Consider the following 25,929-nt stretch of genomic DNA (forward strand, 5'->3'; position numbering starts at 1 on the left):
ATTGACTCCACTAAGGGCATCTAAAAAGCACTCTGAGATGAGAGCTGTATTTAAGGAAAGTTTTATTATCCGCCTCTAAATGCCAAGCCATGCACCGTTTTTGCCTGTGGTGGAGGAATGTTTCTTAAATGCCAGCTTTAAGTGCAGAATATTACCTGATCTGTGCGTTTGAGATTCATCTGGCCGAGATAGTGGGGCGGTCAGCTTATGGCTGACTGTCTTCTACACAGACTAGTGCAGGAAGTAATTTACCAGATCTCCCTGCTGCCACTGGTGTTATCTAAGAAGAAGAAGAAGTGCAACATCTGAGGGAAGAAATAAACAGAAGATAAATGACTTTTTCCTTAACTTTGTCACAAAAACCACAGATTCCCAAGTAGTTCCAAACATTACATTTTTATTTTTGCCCAGTGTCACCCAAATGCTGATGCAAAGGTCACTTTGTTCCACATGAGCTATTCAATTTTGAGCTGCCATAGAGCACAAAATATAAGACCTCCTTCAGATTTAAATAGAAACATCTAAAAAAAACAGTCATTATATGTGAATGTTATATTTAGAAAAATATGGTTTTTAACACACTGATTAAAATCAGTCATTTTCATTTTATTTCTTCCCACCCCACAATAAAAGTCATCTCATGACACTTTGAAAGGGCCAGTTTGTTTTCAAATATATGTTAAAGAATTCTGTCTAAATTCAGCCAGACAGAGGGAGATTCACACCAAAATGAATACAATTCAGTAAAATTCAGATAATCTAAATCAACGTTGGGGAATAATTCAAACTTTTTAGGATTTACAAAATCACCGTTAGCCTTCATAGCTGGAGCTGAACGCCTGAACTACACAAACAATGCCTGACCTCAGCTGGCATTTCGCTGGTGGACATAAATACAGTACATTAATATCCTATTCACAAAATATAAACAATAATATGTTACATTTTTTTGTGACGAGTTAGCCCTCACATCAATAGCTGATCCATCAGCAGTGCTGAGCCCCCTTTTGCTGTTTGGTTTAGCCAAGTAGGAGGGACGACTGCTCCAAGATGGCCGCCGTATTTCCTGTGCCTAAGCAGCCAATACGGCGTCTACTCTTCATTATGTCTATGGTTCTCTCCACAATTTCTGTAGTTTAGCGAACTACAGAAAGTTTCCTCTGACTTGTTGAAACTGAAGCTCCAACAAACTATGAACTCAGGAAAAGCAAAGTGTTTTTTTTTCTTGCCTGTGGAACAGTGGCTTCTGAAGTATATTTTTAGGAAATTATCTTTGAAAAAAGTTGTTTTTTTTAAGTTAACTTTAAAATATTAGATGTAAAATATTTGCCCTTTTAGATTGTGTGGTTATATTGCCTTATATTACCTTGGTTACTTTTGAACACATCTGATAGTTTGTTTAGTTCTGTAGGATGGTCTTCTTATTTTCTTTTAAAGGTCAGAATAAATGAGATTTGGTTGATGTTTCAGAAGAAAATAGCATTTTAATGATGATTTGTCTTTGTGATTTGCTTGCATTGTTGAGGTATCTGCAGGCAGGTGTAATTACAGAGGAGCCGCTGGTTGCTTGTGTCACTGCAACTGTGAAGGTGAATGTTGCCACCACACACGCGTGTTTCAGCTGTACAAAAGGGGAAATAAAAGGCTTTATTGGACACTCTGGAGTTCATTACAAACCCTGTGTTTCTCTCAGCCTGCTCCGTTTAGATAAACCTCACTCTGACCAAGGCCATATCCCTCCCGCTCCAGGGCCTTGCTAAATTGATTTCAGCAATAAAGTAACAGTCTTGCCGTAATATACAGATGGCCTTTAATTCAGGCTTGTTGCCGTGCCAAGGGGCTCTTGTTTAAGGCTTTATTTATACCCTTGCAGCAGTGCCTGGCATGCTGGGCTTCATGGTGAATCAGGAGAGGAGATTCTGATAAAAGGTTTGAAATGCCAAAAGCTCTTAAAGTTGTTCAGACAGTGTTTAAAGTGCTCAACTGTGAACTTGTGTGGGATGCACCACTCAGGCTGCTCTCAGCCTTGTTGTTATCAAAAGGTTTGCAACTGTTGAAATGAACGTCCATAAAAGTTTCATTTGCTTGACTGCCACCACAGCCACAGGCCAACTCCTACTCTGCTAACGATATAAACTTGAAGTTGGGTTCTGACCTCAGATTATTCAGCTCTGTTTATGTAACGCTTTTTCCCGGTTAACGCTGCTGACTTTGACTACAGTGTTCATGAGCTCAGTGCGCTGTAGCTGAGGTATTCTGGCTCTGTTTTTCTTTAAAGAATTTTGCATTCACAAGCTGTGCCATCAATCAGTGGCTTCCTGCCTGACCTGTGAAAGACTGTAATTAAATTAGCCTAATTACCGTAATGAAGTGTCACAGTCTGCTGCTTTTACTATATGGAGTAAATTGAAAGAAAAATAGGCATCATTACTCATCAGCTGCTGTGGTCTTCAGAGGGGGGGGACGAAAAAAAAATCTGTCAGCTCCTCATCCTGTAAGTATCTGTCTTAGAGGAGAAATCTAACCTTTAACCTATTTTTATTTTCCATATGAGACGTTTTTCATTAGCAGTTTGATTGGATTAATCTGTATCATTGGTGCATTTATGAAATGAAGATAAATCGCCTGATTTGAATTTGTTGTCCTCTATTTTTTCCTACGTGTTCAAGTTTAATCCTAATGTCTTGGTTGGGGAAGAGTGCATTGAAAAAGTCCAGCAGTTAAAGCTCTGCTGACGTGTACAAGGCAATTACAGTTTGATAACTGCATTATTGATGCTTGTCTCGCAGACATAGCTAAAGCGTAGCCACAGTTTAATGTGATTTAAAGGCGAGCAGGGCCAACTGGACCAGCCCAGAGGGAGCACAGTTGTGGCCTTGCGGGATGCCAGAGGCGAAGAGAAAAATCAATGCCTGGGAGTCACCTCCATCACTTTAACTAGGCGCTACAGACGTGCATGCCCCTCTCAGGGCCTAATTTGTGAAATAAACTGAAGTGTGTGATTGCTGTTGGGATCCCCAGTGGCTTGAGTGGCCCATTTCTCTGAACCCAGTTCTGTTCTAATAACCCTTTTAGCAGAGAACGTACATAAGGCCACTTGTCAGACTCCCCAGTATTATCTGACCATAAAGTGTTGAGCAGACTCTGAGAAACGGCTGCGCTGCCTTCGTTAGGGTAACAGTTCTACAAGTCCCCGGCTCCTGCTGTGCAGGTTGAAAGCATGTTTCAGTCCAATGGCATTCTGCAGTCAGGAACAACTCCTTCTCTCTATAAATATGCATAATGATCTTCTCTTTAGCATTTTTTGTGAACCCACCAAAGCTGAATGTCTTATTTCTTTTTTCGTATTTTAGGTTGTCTTAAGCACCTCCCAGACCCCACTAAGGGACAAGGGTATATAGAAGATGGATGGATGGATGGATGGATGGATGGATGGATGGATGGATGGATGGATGGATGGATGGCTGGATGGATGGATGGATGGATGGATGGATGGATGGATGGATGGATGGATGCATGGATGGATGGATGGATGGATGGATGGATGGATGGATGGATGGATGGATGGATGGATGGATGGATGGATGGATGGGTGGGTTGTCAGGTTGTCTTAAGCAAGTTCATGCAAACCAAGGAAGTAAACAAAGCTGTGCAAAAGAATCAAATTGAAATTTTGAAACTTTCTGAGACACTAAACCCCGGTCATGATGCCAGCCTCTCCATGCAGTAGATCTTTTAGTACATATTAAAACATTGGACTTTATTTGCAGCAGAAGGTCAAATGTGAAACTTTAGGGTTGGATAGTGAACATTTATTTAGGATATAAATGTATCATTTGTTCCAGATGTTAATAAGTGTATACAATCACACACACACAGAAGGAAAGTTAAGTATCTGTGTGCTTTGATTTGAACAGGCGCAGGAATGGCTGAAGTGAAATCAGATCAGCCAGGATCACCTGCAGCTGACTGTGTGCTGTTCTCACACTGTGGGACAGAAACACTAAAATGCTTCTGGTTCTAAATACAGTTGAACTCAAAATGATTGACATCTCTGACCTACAACTATCAGCAGCACAAAGTCAGCACCTCACCATAGAAACCACAGAGACTTTTTTATTTATTAGTTAAAATTTAAAATATGAGATAATCATGCATAAGATGTTTACCTATTTTTCTGATAATATTGGAATTATAGAACGTTTTTGGTTATGATTGCTATAGTTTGCCTTGCAAACTTTTTCAGCACAGCAGTTCTTAAATTTCCTCTCATATATTGACATTGACAATTAAAAGCTGGTAAGTTATTTTATTTATGACCGAATAAACAAATAGTTCCTGATAGTTCTGCAGATTAGTAACACAAATTTCACTATCTTATAACTACAACATTCATTATGCTTTCTTCAACTCTGATCAACTCTTCAACTCTGATCTGTCATTTGAATATTTGACCAACTTTCATAAGTCAACTCGTTTAAGAATGAAAACACTGACACCAGGCATGAAGCCATTAGCTTTAGCAAGACATTCACTGCAAAAACACAAAATCTTACCAAGTACTTTTGGTCTCATTTCTTGTCCAAATATCTTAGCACACTTGAAATAAGATAAAACTTACACGTAACCTTTCAGCAAGAAATAAGAGCTTGTTTTAAGTCAATAATTCTTCAATAGTGATTAAAACGTACTAGTTCCATTGGCGGATAATTTCATTTATAACCCTCATCCTGGCTGTTTGGCACTGACTTCTTATATTTGTTCTTTGCTGGCAGAGTGTTTTCAGTGAATATTCAATCACAGTCTGACCTCTGAGGGAAATGTTGGGATGAGGGCATTCTCAAACTTTTCTTAACACAAAACTAACAGACAAACATTTTTAATTTGGTGGCAGGGATGTTAGCTCTACATGTTTCTGCTGTTTTTGGCTGCAGTCTAGAAATAGAGACATCCTTCCCTTTCCAACTCTACATTTCTTTCAGGGATATTTGTAGCTATCAGACAAGGTGATAAAAGGGAAACCTGCTTTTGCATTCCACCTCTTATTAAATTAGCCATCGCCTGGTAAGACCATCTCAGTATCAGTCATGCCTCACTGAAATGGAAATTTGTTTCTTGCGGGGAAAAGGGAGCACTAAACATGCCCTTTGTAATAAATGTAACCGGAATTGCAAATATGAGCAGTCATCAACTTTAAATGTTCTCTCTGGTGGCTGCTTTGTGGGGGTTGAGGAGCAAAGGTTTGGGAATGTGGCTGAGGACAGAAGTGGGTAAATGTAGCGAGTAATGCACTGCCTGAACAGACTCATGAAGCTGCTGTTTATGACCCATGAAAACGGTGTCATCCCTTGAATGGCAAAAAGATCTCTGTTACATGGAGGAACCAAAAACAACCAAAATACAGGGAAAATGTGCTCACGTTTATAAGTTGGGTAATTATTTTGTGTGTTTTAGGATTCTGAGAAGAAGTAAAAACAGAAGGTGTGCTACTGTGTCATGCTAGAAAAAAGTGTGAAAACAGGAAATTACTCCATCTTAATCAGTAGACTAGAACGTGAAGCATTTTATGAAACATAACTGCAGAAAGAGCAGAGAGATCTGAGCTAGATAAAATACTTCCAGATTATTATGATATTCTTATTCCTCTTTGTGTGCAGAACAGAAGTTTGTACACTTATCCACTTCATAAAACCATTGCAAGGGTAGATTTGCACCTCAAACTGGTTTCCAAGGAAACATCTTTCTCTGCTTTCACAGTTGATTTTGAGGAATAAGCAACAGCAGATTTTTGTCGACCCAGTTGAAGTCTGATTGTAAAAGACCAGCACTTGGTGCTGAAAATTAGATTTTCCTCTGAAAGCTGAAGCAACAGAGAAACACGTCCTGTTATATTGTCAGAGCAGTTTGTTAAAACTTGTTGTTGCTGGTTTATAATAACCTTAAGTTGCTGTTACACTGTTTACTCCTATGTTTGAAGAGAAGTCATAAAGTGCTTTTTTCCCCTCTCGGGCACCATAAGAAACAAAGTGCATTTTGACAAACATCAAGTCCCACTGCTTATATGATGTTTCGGTAACACTTTATTTGAAGGGGGGTGAATAAGGCTGTCATGACACTGTTTAAACTTTACCTTTAATAACATAAAGTTACCTCATTTTTAAAGTGCAATCAGTATATTTGTATATTTGAATGACAGTATTTATTGCATAGAACCAGCTCACCAGATGTCTTCAGTGTTTCTTTACTTAATTATTTGTACTTGAATTTTCAACGTACCTGTTCCCATTCCATCTCCTCTCAGTACCGTTTCTTAAACCATTTACTCTTCTTTTGAATTGTGAAGATACTGTAGTGATTTGGGTTTTTTGTGTGTTTATTTAGGTTTTATATTCTGTTGAGTCTCTCTGTTGTCCTGTCTAGCCCTTGTCCCTTGTTTCTCCTGATTGTTTCCCTGTGTATTTACACCCACCTGAGTTCCTTGTTCCTTGTCGGGTCCTTGTCTTCTCCACCATCAAGTTTGTCGTCCAGTCCGCAGTTTATGTTTATATTACCAGTTGCTACCAGTTTGAGCCTTACCCTTCCATTCATCTGTGCTGCCTGGATTATTGTACTGACTCGTCATTAAATTCATCATGTCTCATCACTACCTGGGTCCGCTGCATGTTCCTCACCACTTAACACCGCAATTCATGACGGTTACAGTAAATAATTTAAAAATCCCTATGTGCAATTAAATTTTGTTGTTTTTTATTTTTTATTTATTCACTCTTAAAAATTTGACAGCTTGAGAATGATCAAACTAAAATATTTCTAAGCAACCTCTTGTTGACAGATGTCACTTTTTGGAGTCACAAAACTACATTTCCTTCCAGTGCAGTTGCTGATGGAAAATTATCTTTATCCTTGATTGTCAGCAGGTAGGAAATGAGAGAATGTGGCAGACCGTTATGTACGGGAACATGTTGGGACCAGAATGAAAAGCAACATTAGGAAGTAGGTGGAATGACCAATTTATTCTGCTGCTACCATCATCACTTGTATCATTAATAAAAATGATTGAACCTGTTCAGAAACAGCCATGTACGCCCAGCCATGACATTACCTCCACCATGCTTAACAGATGAGCTTGTGTGCTTCAGATCCAAAGCAGTTCTTTTCTTTATCCAGACTTTGGCCTTTCCATCTTTTTGGTAGAGATTAATCTTGGCCTCATCAGTCCATCAGATTGTGTTCCAGAACATTTGTGTCTCATCTCTATACTTCTTTGCACATTGCAATCTGGTCTTGTGATTTTTACTACTGATGAGTGATTTGCCTCTATATTTCTGCCCTCTGAGTTTTCAAACAGTGTATTATGATACCTTCACCCCTGCACTGTGGGGTTGTTGTCGATGTCACTACTGATGCTTTGGAATTTTTTTCACAGCTCTCACAATATTTCTGTCATCAACTGCTGCTGTTTTCCCTGGCCGACGATACTTATTTGCTTATTTGCAATACTTATATGTCTTTTACAGTGGACATGGATCTAAGATGAAAATTTCAGACCCTCCATGATTTCTAAGTGGGAGAAATTGCAAAGTCACAGTGTTCAAATAGTTATTTTCCTCACTGTAATATGGAGACATATTTCTGAAATGCGTTAAATATTTCAAGATGAGAATTTAAGCAATTAGGAAAGTGGGTATTTATTAGACAGTACAATAATATAAGTGTTCATGTTCATTAAAAATACAATTTAATTCCTAAAGTTAATGTAAAAATTTTTATTTTACACCATACAAAAGCTGAATATGTGTCACTATGATTTTTTAATACTATAAATTCTTTTGCATTTAGTGTTATTTATAAATTGTTCCAAACCTTTGGTTAGCATTAGTTATTATTTAACTTAAGTAGTACTAGTAGCAGTTTAATTATTATTATTATGCATATTGGATTTTAAATAAACATTTTAAAGCTCCTTTTGTAAGTAATTTAGTTTTTTAGCTGCTAAAGCCAGGATTAGCCAGCAGCTCTCCAGAGCTCAGCTGCTGCTTGGGTTTTCTGTTCTGGACTGGATTTATTAAACTGTTGGCCGGTAAAGGTTAGAGGGGTCCATGCAGCACAGCTTCTTCTGCATGCACATTTTGCAGCGTAAGACACTGACACAAATAAACATAATGGAAGCAGAAAACATGATAAGAAAGCAAGTCGCACTAATTAACTGCTAATTCTTCTGAGGACTGTACTGCCTTGATAAAGGCAGGGAAGCTTACTGAAGTGCACACTGTGTTATATATTGTGATTCCTTTACAGCAGAAATTTAATCCAAGTTTCTGAAGATTTGCTGGGGTGGGTGCGTGTGCGTGTGTGTGTGTGTGTGTGTGTGTGTGTGTGTGTGCGTGTGTGTGTGTGTGTGTGTTTTCAGCCAGTTCTGTTAGTCGTATTGGAGCAGCAGTCATGGGTTTGGCTGTCCTGGTCTTTGATGCCACCTAGAGCCCAGGCTGAGCTCTCTTTCTCTCTTTGTGCATCACAGAACAGGAACAACTCTCTGCTAGTGCCCTTTAAAGTATCTACCTCCAATGAAAGACGTGGCATTTCATTATCATATATGTATGTGTTAGTGCCAGCGGCTCTGGCAGCCTATAGGAATGTGCTGCCCTCCTCCTCTCTCTGCTCTGCTCGTCTCCTTTATCTCCTCAGAGGGATGGAGATATCCCACAATGTCACAGCCCATCAGCAGATGCAGGCTCTTCAGAGACGCAGCGTCTCTCACGCCTTTTCCCCAGAACGCATATCTCTGTAGTACGGGCTACTGATGCACAACTCAGCGCCTTAACTGTGTTGTAGCAGGAGGAGGCAGAGCGCTGCTGCTTCAAGTCAGCTGTTTCCCTGGATGAGCCACTCTGGCTGCGCCAGGCGCCTCACGCTCACACCCATGAAGAACGGCAAGCTTCAGACCACTAATTATATCAGGTCTCTTGAAAATCATTAGATTTGTTATTCATCGGTGATGTGATGACAGTCTGCCTGATTGCAGAGGTTAAACAGGTTGTTTTAAAAAAGACAGCAAATTACAAAGAGAAACTGTGAAGACAAAATACTTCTTTTTAGAAACTTGTTTTTTGTTATTATGGGTCTTCTGAGTTTTTTATTTGCCTTAATAAGAGTGAAAATAAGGAATATATTTTCACAAAAATAAATGAATCCAAAATTGTGATGCTGTGTTAAACAGCAGCAGAGAGGGTCAGGCGCCACCCTTATTCAGGACAATTAACACGTAGGAACTTAGCACCTTATATGATTAACCATGTGGGTGCATCTTATGTGATGCACCCATAAGAAAATGTGGGCAAATTAATATCTGATATTAATAATGCTGTTCTGACCAGTAGCCAAATATATATATATATATATATATATATATATATATATATATATATATATATATATATTTCACCTGACTAGACTACACCACTGCTTCTCTTTTCCATTAAACTACCCACAATCCTTTGCTGCATCACTACCACTGTGACATGGCCCCTCCATAATAAATAAACATTGGCTCTTGTTATAAATCCCGTTTCATCAGCCGATACTGATGTTGCCATCAATTGTCTGAACTTTGGCCCAAACTAGAGAGAGTTCTATTCATTTCATTTGATGTTTTGTAGTTTTACTCTAATTTTCTTCTATAATAAGCCACATTCATCCAGTTGCTCTCACAAATGTACATACACACTTTGATGTGCGTACCTTCCAACTCTAGATGACTTAGAGAGTAAATCCACTGCTTTACATTATTGCTACAGAAAGGGGTTCCTCAAATCTTTTCATTTTGGCTTCATCTATTTAATAACCAGTGTGGAATATGTTGTGTGCTTGAGAATAGATTTAATAATATTAGATGATGGTAAAGACCTGATCATTTTATTATGTTTTGATACATAGCACCCTAGAGCCTACACTGTTTATATTGTTGCTCTGTCAGTATAGATATTGATATTGTTGTGTTATAAAGTAAAAATCTCTGCATGTGATTTGAACAAGAGTGAAAAGAAGGTTCTTAGAAGAAATGTACTCACTTACTACACAAATATCTGCAACTCTTCCAGAACGTTCAAGGGCTTGTTGAACACTAAGAATTAGTTTCCAGATTTCAAACTACCAGGTTCATAGTCAAACTAGTGCTTTTTACCGCTGAATAGCTAGACGTTTCTTTCTTCAAAGAGTGGAATAAACCAAACAAGGCACTGCCACAAATAGGTATCTTTTGACTTGAGAAGTGCAGCATTAAGGAACTTCACCTGTGCTGTGTCTGTGGTAACAACGTCTGGCTGTTTCCATATGCTCTGATAATGCTGTCAGAGTAAAGACTTTGTGTATATCTTGTGCCCTCAAACAGCAAGTACTCCTACTCAGAAAGCTTTTCATACTTGCTGGATGATGGCTGCATTTAAAATATAATTGCTCATCTTCTCCATCTCTTGTACCATTCAGATATGCATGTTGCAGAGGCAATTTCTGCACAGCCGCCATAAAAGCCTAACCATAAGTATAGAAAGGTAAACAGTGGGCTTTATCTGCATGTAATTTTCAGATGCGGTTTCTCTTTCAGCCTGGCGCTTTACTGAGATTCGAAGAGACACAAAGATTAGGACTTCATTCCCAGACAGGAGGGTGGGGGTGGAAGTGGGGGTGGGGGTAGGGGATAGAGGGTGGGGTGGGACGGTGGGTTCTGTAGGCAGCCAGACAGCAGGATAATACCAGCACCAGTGAAGCAGTGCAGCACTGACACTCGCCTGCTTTCCCTCAGGCACAGGCAGGAATGATAGGTGGCTGAGGGGTTGGAGTGGCAAGGATAAAGAGCACATGAGAAATCCAGCAAAGGCCCTCAGGGGCCACAAGAACCTCCGTCACTCTTCCCCCAGGGACACCCACTAAATCAGAACAGAAGGAGGCATGGGAGGCAGTTCTCTAGGTTTATGAGGTAGTTAGCATGGTTTAGCCCCTCCTCTCCTCTTGTTTCCCATTTAAGAAGTGACTGGCCCTCTGATAATGAATGGCACCAGAGGTAATTGGAAAATTGGCAGACTTGTCTGGGAGATTTGGTAGATGGCACAAGCGTATACGATGAGGGAGTTCACGATGCGTCATCCTGCACTCAGATTTATATCGGCCCCACAGACCAACACCACAAAGCAACAGAGTTCAGGAAAAAATGGCACATTTTTCTTGAGGGAGGCCGCATATCAAGACTGTTCCAGAAGCAACGACCAAGGTTCTTTTAGTAAGAGAAGATTTAGAGGCCAGTCTCTGCATTTACCCTAACACTAATTTACGGGTTCTAGACGTGGCCTTAGAACCATGCTGGCAGAAAATATGACGGGGACCGTTAGGCTCATCTTTATCTGCAACATGCCTACCGATCAACTTAACACTGTTATATTATGAAAATATGTGCTATGATGTTTGAAACTTGTTTTTGATTCACTACTTGAATAAATTAGTGTCATTTGCTAATTCAGTTAAATGAGCTTGCTGACAAAGCAGAAGTTCACTTTTTAATTGTCATTGTCCACCTCCTACTAAGCCTGTCGCAATAAGCAATTCATTAATTATGAGTTTGATCATTTTCATTCCAATGATTAATATATTTTGTTTACAGTGAGATCATAATTCCATTTTATTTAAGGTGTGTACTTTTTTCTGTCTTTTATTTTTTCCTTTTTTATTTCTGGGAAATTTACCAATACCCAAGAAACGTCATCATGACAGGCCTATGCGTGCAATGAGTGCAGCAGGAGGTAGTTATACCAAAGTCTCCAGATTGATATTACATTTTGTTATGAGAGTTTGTTATATAGTCTCCAAGAAATAGAGTGCCATGTGACCAATAAGGTGTTTTCTAGTAAATTCATAAAGTGTCTGTTTCCATTAGCTGTTACCATCTGCTCCATTCTGACCTAAAGCAATAGATCTCAGATTAACACCATGGGGTCAGGTTTACTCCTCTTATGTTTATAATATGATAAGTCCACTTCCTGCGTTTGGAGCGCTCTCCGTTTGGCTTGGTGTTCATACATGCATTCTAACCGCACCAGTGTTCACTTCAACCGAACCCAGACTGAAGTTTGTAGGAGAACCAGAGTTCAATTTTTTGGTCCGTATCAGAGTTCGACTACACATTCACACTTTTCCAAACCAACCAGATTTTCTAGACAAACCACCCAGAGTTGGATTAAAGCGGACTGAACAGGGCTGAATCAGTGAATTCTTCAGTTACCTTAGAATCACAAGCTAAGGTAACTGAAGAATTTCCCAAATTTCATATTTGGAAGATATCTGATTTTTAAAGATTACTTATTTGAAAACTTGTGAGCAGAAAAGAGACAAGCATTCTATATTTAATTAATAGGTGGAAATCAGAATCATAATCTACTGTTAGTAAATAACTCTGAAACGTGTCTGACTAAAGGTTTTCTTTAACACAATGAGGACATGAAAGGAACGCAATACACACCATTATGGGACATTTAACATTCAGTATATTTTTATTCACAGTTCACAGCGTGATTAAATAAAATGTGAAATTTCAGAGAAGTGTCTTTATATGTAAGTAGAACAAAACTACTCATGGGAGTCAGGCCCTCCTTGACTGACAGAAAATTAGCCCCCAACTATTGTCTGCTCTCGTCTAGCTGCCGGCGATTCATAGGGCGCCGTGGGCTGCAGATCCTAACCTGGTGATCACACATTCTAGTGTGTAGATGTGTCTATTAACCTCTGGAGGGGGGGTAATTGTATCTGTCAGAGCTGTTTAATCACCGCTGCTGCTCTGTCACTTTCACTTTGGCTGCTTTTCTAAATCAGCTGGCTCCTGCTCTCTCCATTTCACATTCTTCTTTGTTGCATTTAAAACTCACATTTACATTTACAGTGTCACCATCTGGATGCACTAGCCGAGCACATCACTGTGAGGTAATTCACCTGCAAACCAATCAACAGATAATACTGACATAAATAAATTATACTTGGTTCTTTTCAATTTTTTTCCAAAAAAAGATCAATTATTGTAAAATAAACCTCCGTGGCACACCAATAACCTGCTATGGCCATTGGATGTTTCACTGGGTGATGACTATACAGGTGCTGGTCATAAAATTAGAATATTGTGATAAAGTTCATTATTTTCCATAATGTCATGATAAAAATTAAATTGTCATATATTTTAGATTCATTGCACACCAACTGAAATATTTCAGGTCTTTTATTGTTTTAATTTTGATGATTTTGGCAAACAGCTCATGAAAACCCAAAATCCCCGTCTCAAAAAATTAGAATATTATGAAAAGGTTCTCTGAACGAGCAATAAAAATAATCATCTGAATCAACAAAGTGACTCTAAACACCTGAAAAAGATTCCTGAGGCCTTTAAAAACTCCCAGCCTGGTTCGTTACTCAAAACCGCAATCATGGGTCAGACTGCTGACCTGACTGCTGTCCAGAAGGCCATCACTGACATCCTCAAGCAAGAGGGTGAGAAACAGAAAGAAATTTCTGAACGAATCGGCTGTTTGCAGAGTGTTATATCAAGGCACCTCAGTGGGAAGTCAGTAGGAAGGAAAAAGTGTGGCAGAAAACGCTACACAACGAGAAGAGGTGACCGGACCCTGAGGAAGATTGTGGAGAAGGGCCGATTCCAGACCTTGGGGGAAGCAGTGGACTGAGTCTGGAGTAGAAACATCCAGAGCCACTGTGCACAGGCGTGTGCAGGAAATGGGCTACAGGTGCCGCATTCCCCAGGTCAAAGGTCAAGCCACTTTTGAACCAGAAACAGCGGCAGAAGAGCCTGACCTGGGCTACAGAGAAGCAGCACTTTGGACCACTGTTGTTCAGTGGTCCAAAGTACTTTTTTCGGATGAAAGCAAACTTTGCATGTCATTCGGAAATCAAAGTGCCAGACTCTGGAGGAAGACTGGGGAGAAGGAAATGCCAAAATGCCAGAAGTCCAGTGTCAAGTACCCACAGTCAGTGATGGTCTGGGTGCCATGTCAGCTGCTGGTGTTGGTCCACTGGGTTTTATCAAGGGCAGGATCAATGCAGCAGCTATCAGAAGATTTTGGAGCACTTCATGCTTCCATCTGCTGAAAAGTTTTATGGAGATGAAAATTTAATTTGGTCTGGAATCGGCCCTTCTCCACAATCTTCCTCAGGGTCCGGTCACCTCTTCTCGTTGTGCAGCGTTTTCTGCCACACTTTTTCCTTCCTACTGACTTCCCACTGAGGTGCCTTGATATAACACTCTGCAAACAGCCGATTCGTTCAGAAATTTCTTTCCGTTTCTCACCCTCTTGCTTGAGGATGTCAGTGATGGCCTTCTGGACAGCAGTCAGGTCAGCAGTCTGACCCATGATTGCGGTTTTGAGTAATGAACCAGGCTGGGAGTTTTTAAAGGCCTCAGGAATCTTTTTCAGGTGTTTAGAGTTACTTTGTTGATTCAGATGATTATTTTTATTGCTCGTTCAGAGAACCTTTTCATAATATTCTAATTTTTTGAGACAGGGATATTGGGTTTTCATGAGCTGTTTGCCAAAATCATCAAAATTAAAACAATAAAAGACCTGAAATATTTCAGTTGGTGTGCAATGAATCTAAAATATATGACAATTTAATTTTTATCATGACATTATGGAAAATAATGAACTTTATCACAATATTCTAATTTTATGACCAGCACTTGTATATACTAGCAACATGCATGGTCATAATGCTTTTTTAGATTATTACAAAGATAGATCATTTAGTTACCAAGAAAGACTGTTGTAAGAAAAACATGCAAAACAACCTCTGACTTCTTATTAAAAACACAATAGAGGAAAGATTGAGTTCTTTTGATCAAGCTTGAAGTCTGATAGTGATGGACTCAGACCTGAACCTACATTCACATAAAGACAGTTACAAAGTCTGCCTTTTATCACCTGAAGAACATTTATAGGATTAGAGGACTAATGTCTCAGTGAGATCTTTCATAATTGGTTACTGTATTATGTTTTATTGTGTAAAGCACTCTGAGTGGCCTTGTTGCTGAAATGTGCTGTACAAATCAACTTGTCTTATATGTTACCGAAGGACCAAGCTTTGGAGGGAAAGTAGGGGAAGATTCTGAACGTGAACCTTAAGCACCAAAGACAATGTGTGTCTGTGTAAAACACTTCTTTAAACGGATTATGAAACAAGGCTTTGGAACACAAGCCTGATAGACAGGATCTACCCCATAGCCAAAGCTATTACCATGGTAACATGATCACCAGTTCCACCACACAACTCACTGCTGTTGTCCAGTGCTCCATATAAACGTTTCATCTGTTTGGCTGGACCTTCAGTATTTATTTGCAGCACTCATTTTTTCCTGAATCAAAGCTGCCTGCAGGTACTGTGAAAAAAAAACAAAACAAAAAAAAAAACAGTTCAGTTCAGCTTTCTGTGTTTCACACAAGCCTCAGTCAGTCGCAGTGGATGAGCTGGGGGAGTCTACTGCCTACAGGAGCAGGATGGATGCTGACTGATGTTTGCTTTTTCTTCCACAGAACATTTTTTACCAGGTGCCACAGTAAACTGAACTTTACTGCATTGTTTTACAATCAGGATCAAATTGCAGTTGACTGAATTTGTGTATATGTGTGGATTAAAATGAGTGTATTTAATTTGTTTCTTGTTTAGTAAATCGCCTTGAGACACCATTCGTTCCGAGTCTGCACTATATAGATAAACTAAATTGAAATTGAAATGAACCACTGCCATGGGTCACTGATACCAAGTATTCTGGTGGCAGTCGTCAGAAGAAAAGGACTCGCTTTTGCACATCAGAGTAGCAACGCTCTTCTTTTTAACTAGAACTGTTTTCACAGGCAGCCATGCATCACTGTGGCAAATTACAGGCCGGGCCTTTTCCCTCAGAGAGTCGATCTGTCAAAACTCAAAGCTTTTGCTTTGCTCACAGTAAACAATTTTCTGCATTTTCTGCTTTTATAGATTTAGCTAACTCTGTTTTATTATTGTCTGGCTGTTGAGTTATACACTGATAGCTGAAGTCCTAAATATTTACTGGAAAAGCATTTACATTGTAAGTAATAATGTGGAAAATCAAGTTGGTTGGAGCCAGTCTTTGGTGGAAAGGTGGCAGCAGGATGTTATGTGGATTCAGGATAACAAGAAGTGAGGCAAACTTCCTTTGACAAAAATACAAGAAATCCTTCCCTCACATAATAACAGCAATGTGTTCCCCAAATGTTTCCATGTTAGAAAATAAACTGAAATATTTAAATTGAGTATGTCTTAACTAATAGTTGTTATACAGATCCTTCAATAAATTAAAATATTGAAAAGTTCATTATTTTACTAACTCAGTCCACACACTGAAACACATAATGTAGAGTAATTCCACACAGACGGATACCAGTAGTTGTAAGTCTTTATTCCTGTTAATTATGATTCTCTGCTTACAGCAAATTACGATATTTAGGATTAGAATATTACATCTGGCCAATAAAGAAAAACAATTTTACAATTTTGCTTAATGAAAAGAATCTTTAGTACCTGCTTAAGTGTTGATATTTTTAAAAGGTACTTTCAGTCTGACAAATGAGCCTCACTGGAATAGGGATTCTGATTTTATTAGGCTCTTATTGTGCATTTTAATGACTTTTTAAGGTTTTTGTGGCACTAGTGCCCTTTATTTCCTGTAATCAGACGGGAACTGGGTCTCAAAGGTTGGGAAATGGACCCTCCAGTGCTGTGTGGAGCTCTGTGTTTACAGCCCACCTGCTCTACCGCTACGCCACACGCCGCCCTGCTCGCATTCATTTTGTGGTTATTGTTGCCAGAGAATGTTTCCTCTGAAGGACCTAACGTGTGTTGCGATGTCTCTGCAGGAGGACGAAGAGCAGCCACAGGAGGATGAGTCTGTCAAACAGGAAGCAGCAACGCCGGACAGTCCAAACTGACCCCGGGTCAGACGCTCCCCACCTTCACATCCAGCCTTCGCCTTTTGTGTTCACACTGCAGCACATTTGAACTTTTTACTAGCCTCCCAAAGTGTCCACTCAGCCATTTCAGTTAGCTTCTGCTCCTCAACATTTATTATTCCTGAAGAAAACTAGATGAGCTGTGTTGTTTTTGTATGTTTCATGGGTGGAGTTTGTATGTCTTATTGCTAGAGCTGCACAGATGGACTAGTTAAAGTCCTCTTCTGGAGGAGAGTCTGAAGGAAGTGAGCCAGCAGAGCACAAACAGCAGAGTTAATCCCATTACATCAGACAGACAGACAGACAGACAGACAGACAGACAGACAGACAGACAGACAGACAGACAGACAGACAGACAGACAGACAGACAGACAGACACCTGCAGCAGTTCCACCTCTTTCCAAACAGTCTATTTTCATATTTTAATGATGTGTGTTCCTGCAGAGTGTCCGGTTTACAGAACGAAGTGCTAGCACAGCATGGCAGAACTTTCTTCAGATGCATTTCTTTTGACATTTGACTTGATGATTTTTACTCTCTTCTTTTAGCTTATTCATAAATTCATCTTATTTCCTTTTCATGCACAGGCTTCTCTTGTCACCTGTAACACTAATCTGGAATCTTACTTGTGTACACACTTTTTTAAAAACTTTATTAATGAACTATTAAAAAGTAAAACTAACCAGCAGTCTGAGCTGCCTGTGGTCTGAGGTTCAGACATGCTTCATGTTTGGGCTTCTTGTCATCATCTCACATTTACGTTGTGCAGCTGAATGTTTTTCAGGAGCAGTGGTCAGACCTCAGATCACTTCCTCTTTCTACAGTGTTTTTCAACTAATGCAAAGGGAATCAGAAATGAAGAGTTTATTTTCGAGACTGTTACCCTCATTATGTCCTTCAATCTGACCAGAGCCACTGTCCAACTGAAAACCTGTCAGAACTTCAATCCTTTAAAGTGCCAATGGATTTGATGGGGAGAAATGTTTTCTTATATATCATAGATACCAATGCAAAATAAATATATGAAACTATAAATCGTTGAGTTTTCTGACCTTATTTGCTTGGAGAAGCTCTGCTGTGTGAAGGTTGTGGGCACAGCAAGAAACAGAAAGAGAGAGAACATAATAGGAGAGATTGATAGTGTGTGTAGGACAGTATGATAGGAAAGTAAGAATAGATCATGACCATGATGGCTAAAATAATTTGGCTAAGATCATGCAGACCCAGTCATTTTTCATTTAGACACAATAACAAATGCAGGGTGTAGGAATGATTTATTTATTTATTTTTTAATTGTGGAATATTTCCTGCATTGAATTTCCACAACAAAGTGATGGTGCTAATCCTTTTTTTTGTCATTATGTTGAAAGATAAATTCTTTTGTTTACATGACTTCCCACAAACACCAGCATCCAGTAAAAGAAAATGGGTTCATTCTGTTTTTGCAAATGTTTTTCTTTAATTTAAAGCCCAATTAAATATATGGGTGATTCTATAATTGGAGATACATTTGGCACTTCAAGAAATGACAAAAAAAAAACTTTTCATTTCTTAAAAATTTTCTTAGGTAGTCTATTGAAAAGGCATTAAACTTTAAAAAAATCTGTAATTGCCAAACATTAGCTACATATTTTATAATTTTTTCTCAGAAAAAACGTATATTTTGCGGTATGTTATGTCAACTCTGTTACGGACAATATAGACAGTGAGTGAAAAAAACAATAAATTCTAGCAGACTAAAATATTTTTATTCCATTACACCAAGTGTCCTACTACCCAAATACTTTAAATGGAGATGTTTTACTTAAAAATACATTTTAAACAATCAAAAGATACTCAACTTTTCACAGAGTTGTTCGCATAGGGTCAAACGTTTTTCATTAAAACTCATTGAAAACCATCATTCTTTTAGAAATAAAATTGGTCAGTAATACTAAATCACAGCAGAAGTCAACCAACAATGTATATGGTGCTCTAGACAACAGTTTTCCTTTTTTTTTTGGTGAAAGTATGTCATAAACATGTCAACTCTGTTACCTAACAGAGTTGGTGTTAGTAACAGAATTGACAGGACCATAATAATTTAGAACTGAAAACTCTGTTATTGTCAACTCTGTTACCCTATTTGGTAACAGAGTTGACAGTAACAGAATTGACAATTTCAAACATTTTTATTAAAAACTCCACTTGTGAGTAGAAATTGTGAAAAACATGACACCACTGAGATAATGGTTTAAAAACCATTAAAAAAACTTGTCTCTGATCAAAAATCTGTTGTATTTTTCTCATGATTCTTTGGTAACAAGATTGACGTTGAAAACGATAACACCTGGTGATTGTGATTTTTAAACTAAAATATTTCCCAGAGAATGGCACATAGACCTCTGTGTGTTTCAGGTCTTATCAGTAAAAGTAAATGACTTAATTTTATGCAGTTTATATAGCCGTAGAAGGCAATTTCCCAGATTTACAGGGACAAAACCATATGGTAACAGAGTTGACAAAAAATTCTCGGACACATATTTTTTTCAAAAATAAGGGTATTTTGAGTTAATTTAATGTGATGTTGTTATTAAATTGACCTTTTAGGCAGTTTAAAAAAAGACAGAAAAAACAAATTCACCAAAGAAAAATAATAAAACATAGGTTTTTGCATCATTTTTCAGGTTAATAAAAAAGACAGTACCCAACTCGGACGACAGGAAATCTTGGTTTTTCAGCTATATAAAACAATTTTAAATGTATTTACTTAAATGTTTTTACTTGTTAAATATTATGATCCATTAAAATGAGTAATAAATTACGAAAACATTTAAAAATTGAAATATTTTAATATACCAGACCAAAAATAATGACTCTGGACATCAAATGTATCTGCAATTATAGAATGACCCATATATATAACAGATATTTATCAAAAATTTTTTTATTTTTTTGTTATTCTCTACAGATGATGTAACATTTGCAGCTTTAAGTGAGTTTGATTTTGCTGGCCTGAGGGTGAAAACGTCTCTTTGGTTGCAGAGCTCTGACCAAAGCGAGTTAATGCTAAAGTCACACCAAATAATAAGGAAGAAGCAGAAGCCTGATACTTCTGCCAAAGAACTACACTGAACTCAACTAATGCAACATCTCTGTGGAGCAAACCACTGCTACGACAACATGATGAAGTTATTAATATGTGAAAATGTAAAACCTGTTTAAAAATCTTATATTTTCTTCGTGAATCTTGAATCCTGCACAGCAGAATGTGTTCTACATCCCTTCTGTCTCTTTCGCAGCAACAACCAGACTGATCAACATTCACATAGAGAATATATTTTATCTACCTGAGCTAATTAAATAACAGTAGAGTAATTACAGATAAAAGTGGCTCATTTAAATTTTCTCATCATACCTGTCAATAATGAAGGTCATCTAGGATTTAATAGAAAAGAAGACAGATGGGAAAATAACCAATATAACTCCTCCCACATTTTGGGGTTCAAAGAAGTGGAACATTCTGGAAACTAGAATGTACCGCTGTTACGTTTCTTCTCCTTTATTCTTTTAAAATTTTCCTTCCTACTTTTTCTGGTTGGAAAGTTGTTTTTTTTTTGTAAGCTTTTCCCCTGTGGCCTGGGATGCTGTGCAGCTGGGCAGCTGGTTTCAGAGTTGGAAGGACTTGTGTGCTCACTTAGTACCCACAAATAACTTTTGAATTTGAATATCTTTGTGTTCAAAAGCCCATTTCCATGTTTATGTTTACTTTCCGAATGTCTGCTCATCTGAGCTGGACTGGTTGGCAGAAAGCAGGAGATGACTGTGAAATCCGCCCCGAGATAAAATGAATATTGCATGTAGAAAGCATCGCTTTTTCAAATTATTGTGATAAATGAATTGCTGGGTTTTCGGATACATATTTGATTCAGGGGAAGTGCTGAGAACATATGCTCAGCAAGTGGATGAGAAATTTGTATTTTGTAATTCTCTTAGGAACTCAGTTGTGGCTTTCATTAGCTCTGAGCCAAACTCATCAAAATTCAAACAAATAAAAACTGGATATAGAAATTTAGATCTTTGGATTAAATTACCAAAATAAATTACATCTGTTGAGATGCAGCTGTAGTTGTGCAGTCGCCATTTCTTGTGTTTGACTTGAGACCACAGTAGTGTAAATATTTGTGTTTTTGTCTTACTTACATCCGATCAGCAATTCAGTAACCGACTCACTGGCACATCAGACTTAGATCTTTGTTGCTTTCAGCTGCATTTACAGGCTGATTGATGCTGACCCCTAGAGTCATCTAAGCTTCACTTACAGAAATATGCAGAAATATCTTCCATCACAATTCATAGTGGAAGCACAGTCAACATTACAGTATAATGCATAAAGGTTCACCATCAACTGTCTTCAGTGTGACAGGTCTCGTCTCAGACAGTTTAACAAGTTTTATTATGCATTTCAATTTATAGCAAATGGAAGAAATTTAACTTGTGACATTTCAGTCACAAATTTTCAATTCAACCTGGAGAGACTCACAAAGAAAAAGCTGTGATTAGGAAATTTTATTTGACATGAATGAATAAAAGTTTTGGGGCTCAGACCCTGGCAGAAGACGTAGGTGCTGCAAAATGTGATAAACATGGATGAGCATCTTAGGATGGAGATTAGAGACGTCTTCCTCCCGGGCCCGGACGCTGGTGGTGGAGGCTGAAGAGACGATGGAAGCATGAAGGAGCCAGGAGGACGAGGGTGGAGGAGAGGTGGAGGTGGGTTGAAGCTCAATGGGAACAGATGGAGCCATGGATGGAGGTTTTTATGAATGGAGGCTGGCTCAATGATTGGTTATGATGAGGTGAGGTCTGATGGTGATTGGCTGCACACACTACGAAGTGTGTGCAGCCAGTGATTGGATGATGCAGATGAGGCTGAAGAGTCTTCCAGACTGAATGAGGCTTCATAAAGCTTCATGTTCTCTGTTTTTGTTTCTTTTGTGTTAGTTATAGACTTATTTGATGTTGTTCTCTTGTTTTCTTCTGGTTTAGAAAATAAGCAGAATACATCCAATCTGAGTTCAGCTCTCCGTCACCAAGGTAAGTCTAGAGAGGCCAGTCATCGCTCCACAGCACTTCTGCCCCAGTGGCCCATGGACTGAGGGTCTCACCACCAAGGTGTTCAGGTTCCAACTTCCACTGCCACCCTGAAATCTCATGAGCTCAAAGTGTGACGCATGCAGTTAGCTTACCAAAGGATTTAGTTTGAAAAGAAAAATGGATCAGTGGCTTAAATCCGGGTCACTCATATTCCTGAAAGATACCAGTGGAAAGAAAACTCCAGGACGTCTGATGATCAGAGTCATCCAGTCGTACCTACTGAGAGTTTTGATGTGTCGTTCAGCAACGATTTGATTCTTTTGAACCAGTCTCAGTTTGTGAGAACTGTTCTTTGTTTTTTTTACCACTTTGCTTGCTTGTAATGCTCCTCATTTATCAAGTCTCCCTTCTGAGGTCAAAGGGGCATCAAGAGGCCTTGAGGAGTACCTCCACCATATTTAATATTCCCCCAAGTTTTATGTATTTCTCCTCTCTGCCCTGCTTACCCAGTTTACGGATTGCTGTTTATTGCCACTTGGGCAGTTGCCCATATCACCTGCTGCCCTGCAGTCACCTCCAGATCCTCTGTTTTCAATCAGTGTCACAGTCTTCAAGGATTCCATGTCTGACTTCCTGATCTTGCATGCTCCCTGATCGGGCTGACTATATCTCTGCCTCACAGAGATTAGATCTGATGCAGTCAGACACGCCACTGGCAGATCTGAACCAAAAATCAGGCTGGACTGTTCACCCAACAACTGATCAGAGGATGACGGACAATGTGATCGTTCATTTTCCCCCGGTGAAACCAGACCATTGTAGCAGTGAGTGTAATCTAGCTTACCGGGCCGTGTAGTCCCTCCTGAAACAGAGCAGCAACAGTTATTCCTTCCACTGCTTTTCATTGTTCCAGTTATAACACTAAAATAAAATTAGAAACAATCTTGAAGTAAAGGTGATAATTTGGTAGAAAATCAAACCTTTTGACAAACACAACAATCTGATTAACTGGTTCAAGCTAACCAGCCTGCAGTCACAAACATGTTGTTCTTGCCAGCTGTGGCTTTAACACAGTGTTTCCTCTGTGTTTGTTTAAAGCAAAGGGAAGCTAAGGATCATTGTTTAAGCCACCCAACAGGCAGTGCACAGCCACACATGGGAACTGGGCAATGTTGCAATACTCAATGTTGAAACAGGCAGAGAAAGCACTGAAAAGAGCAGCATCTCAATAAAAAGAGTTTACATAATCAGGATGCTATGACAGAAAATTATAGCTTCTTTTAAAAAATGCAAGGAGCCATCTCATGTCTAGAGCTAAAATCCCATTTATACATGAAAAGTACAAATAAAAGTGCTTGTCTGGTGTGTACAGTACAATGGCAGGTGACATTATGCTATTAGTAAGCAGAATTAAAATGTTTGTTTTTGTGTGACAGACTAACACCATGTTGGTGTTCAGGCCATCATTCAGTCTCATATCTCAGAGCTCCCAGATTCCCCCCTTAATGCTGAAGATGGAACTCTTCCAATCTTCCCTTTGCTCAGACAATAGCTGCTGCTCTCCATGCTGAGCACAGGCTTCACTCCCTGTGCATGGGGGGTCCTGCATATCTTCACACCCCCTCCCTCTGTACACTGTATTTCTCAGATCTTCACATTCCATCAGCAGTGAGACCTGGGACGTCAGCGCGCACACATTCTGACATTAAGGCATCGAGGGGTGTAATTCCAATTTGTTTCAAAGGAACTATTAATTTGCCCATTTCAAGGCCAGGCAGGAGGGAAAACCCTGTAAGACTGCTGAACCGTGAAAGACATTATCTGGAGGCTTCAGATTTTGGTGGAAAGACTTGTGGGATTGATGACGGGAGGCGTCAGAGCCTGCAGACGTTTGAGCCGGGCTCCCTGTGGTCGAGCTCGCAGCATGCCATCTGAGAGTGATGTCATTAGGCACATTATAACACCAATGGGCACATTAATGACAAAGTGGTCCGCTCTGCCACCCAGTGCCCCGCCAAACTCCTATTTACACCCACAGAATACTAAACAGCTCCTGATGATGAGGCGAACACTCAGAGCATGGAGCGGTGCTTAACATCCAGCTCTCACATCAACAAAGGAAACACTGCTGACTCTGTCTTTAACACATGTACTTCTGATGGCTTTAACATCACAATATTTTTATCTTAATCAAATCAGATGGTGGGGGGATTCACAAAGATATAACAACAGAATCCATTTCCATGTACACTATTTTATTGTTCTGTGTTCTAATTATTTTTACATTTACTTCATGATTGTTTTTACTGTTACTAAATTATTATCATGTCACTGCAGCCCCTTTTCCACCAAAATAACACCAAGCGTCATTGTGTGTTAATGGAAGTTTTACATGTTTATCATTTTTCATGCTATGCAACCTGAAGTGTTAGTTGGTGAAGGTTGAGTCTACTAAGTAACATTACATAGACTCCAGTCCTGTCTCTATTTTCAAGTCTCACTCCAGCCCATTAATGTTTGGTTTGGTTCTGCCCAAGATGGAACTAAACCAACATGGACAGTAAGAAATACATACTGAGTGGGCCGAGAGCACGCCGGAGCTGGGCTCGCCACTCTGATGATGTTATTTTACACATGTACACTCAGCTGGCCACTTTCTCCAAAATTTCTCTGTGTATTTGCCCCTTCCAGCTGGTGCAGTATATTCTCTTCCATCAAGATAAAAAGCTTTGGACCTCAGTGTTTGACCAGAATGATCAATTTGCAGCTCCCCCATCTCACCAGCTGCTACTGTCTTGTCATGAATTGAAAATAGTAGTTAAGAGGTTGTTGTTGTTTGAGGAGTCTGCAAGTCCTGCCTTTGCTCATCCAGAGATGTAAAACGATGGACCAATCAACGAAGGCAGTCTGCTGTCAGTCAAGTTGCTTGCATGCAATACGACTTGATTGACAAGTCAGCTTGTACCACTCATGAGTTGGTTCACAAAACTGGGAATAAAACAAGTTAAAACCTCGCCTGGAGAAAAGGCTAAAAGACCCTAAAGAGCAACACATCAGGGCCTGGTTTCCTCCAGCAGTTCATGGAGGACTGTGTGGGTCTGGCATTTGATACATTGAAAAGACCAGTTTTCTAACATAATCTATTAATTTATTTTTCTGATAGCTAAATAAAACCTCAATCTACTCTGAGTACAATTAAATGAAATCCAGGGAGAACCAATTGAGTTTGTACAGAAGTTTACAAGAGATCAAAACAAGCTCCACAAAAATAAATGACAACACATGTCAATAAACTGAAGCATAGTGTTGTAGAAAAGACTGTGAAGAAAAATGTTACTTTCATTTTGTGTTCAATGAAAACCTAAGTCTGAATGCCAACTTTTTGACTGATTATATACAACACATCTCATTGGGTGGATGTTTTCTGCTAGTATAGCCATCCATCCATCAGTCCGTCCTTCTTTAAAAGCTGTCTCCTCCGTCAGCAGGCAGGAGGTGGTGGAGAGCTTTGGGAAGGTCAGTGAGAGACACACAAGATTCAAAAGGTTCTCTGTATATTCTTTATCATAAAAAGCTACATATCTCAGAATAATATTTGCAATAACTGACAAGAAGAAACTTCAAACTGCTGCATACTCTGGAAGGTCCTTAATGTGCAATGCTGAAGATTAAAACAACTCTATCTCATATGCAGATTTATGAACTAATGCTGTGGGGGTTCAGGCTGATGTGGACCCCTGTCTCCTCAGGAGCCAATCAGGAAGTCTATTTTTAGCAGCTGCTAAAGAAGCCGTTTGGGCAGCAGATGGTAACTTAGAGGGAGTGGGGGGCAATTTACAGTAAA

General features: G+C 39.2%; 1 protein-coding gene across 1 annotated transcript in view; it reads left to right on the top strand.

Moving 5' to 3' along the window:
* The window catches only part of phf14 (PHD finger protein 14), a 94,120-nt gene extending 76,076 nt beyond the window's left edge, over positions 1-18,044 (top strand). The window contains exon 18 of the mRNA XM_014992657.2: positions 16,917-18,044. Within this exon, the coding sequence (XP_014848143.2) occupies positions 16,917-16,988 (72 nt within the window). The 3' untranslated portion in view covers positions 16,989-18,044. The remainder of the gene's footprint in view (positions 1-16,916) is intronic.
* Positions 18,045-25,929: the final 7,885 nt, after the last annotated feature.

The sequence above is a fragment of the Poecilia mexicana genome, unplaced genomic scaffold, assembly GCF_051168715.1.
Source record: "Poecilia mexicana isolate PSO_F unplaced genomic scaffold, ASM5116871v1 scaffold_11, whole genome shotgun sequence".
Taxonomy (NCBI): domain Eukaryota; kingdom Metazoa; phylum Chordata; class Actinopteri; order Cyprinodontiformes; family Poeciliidae; genus Poecilia; species Poecilia mexicana.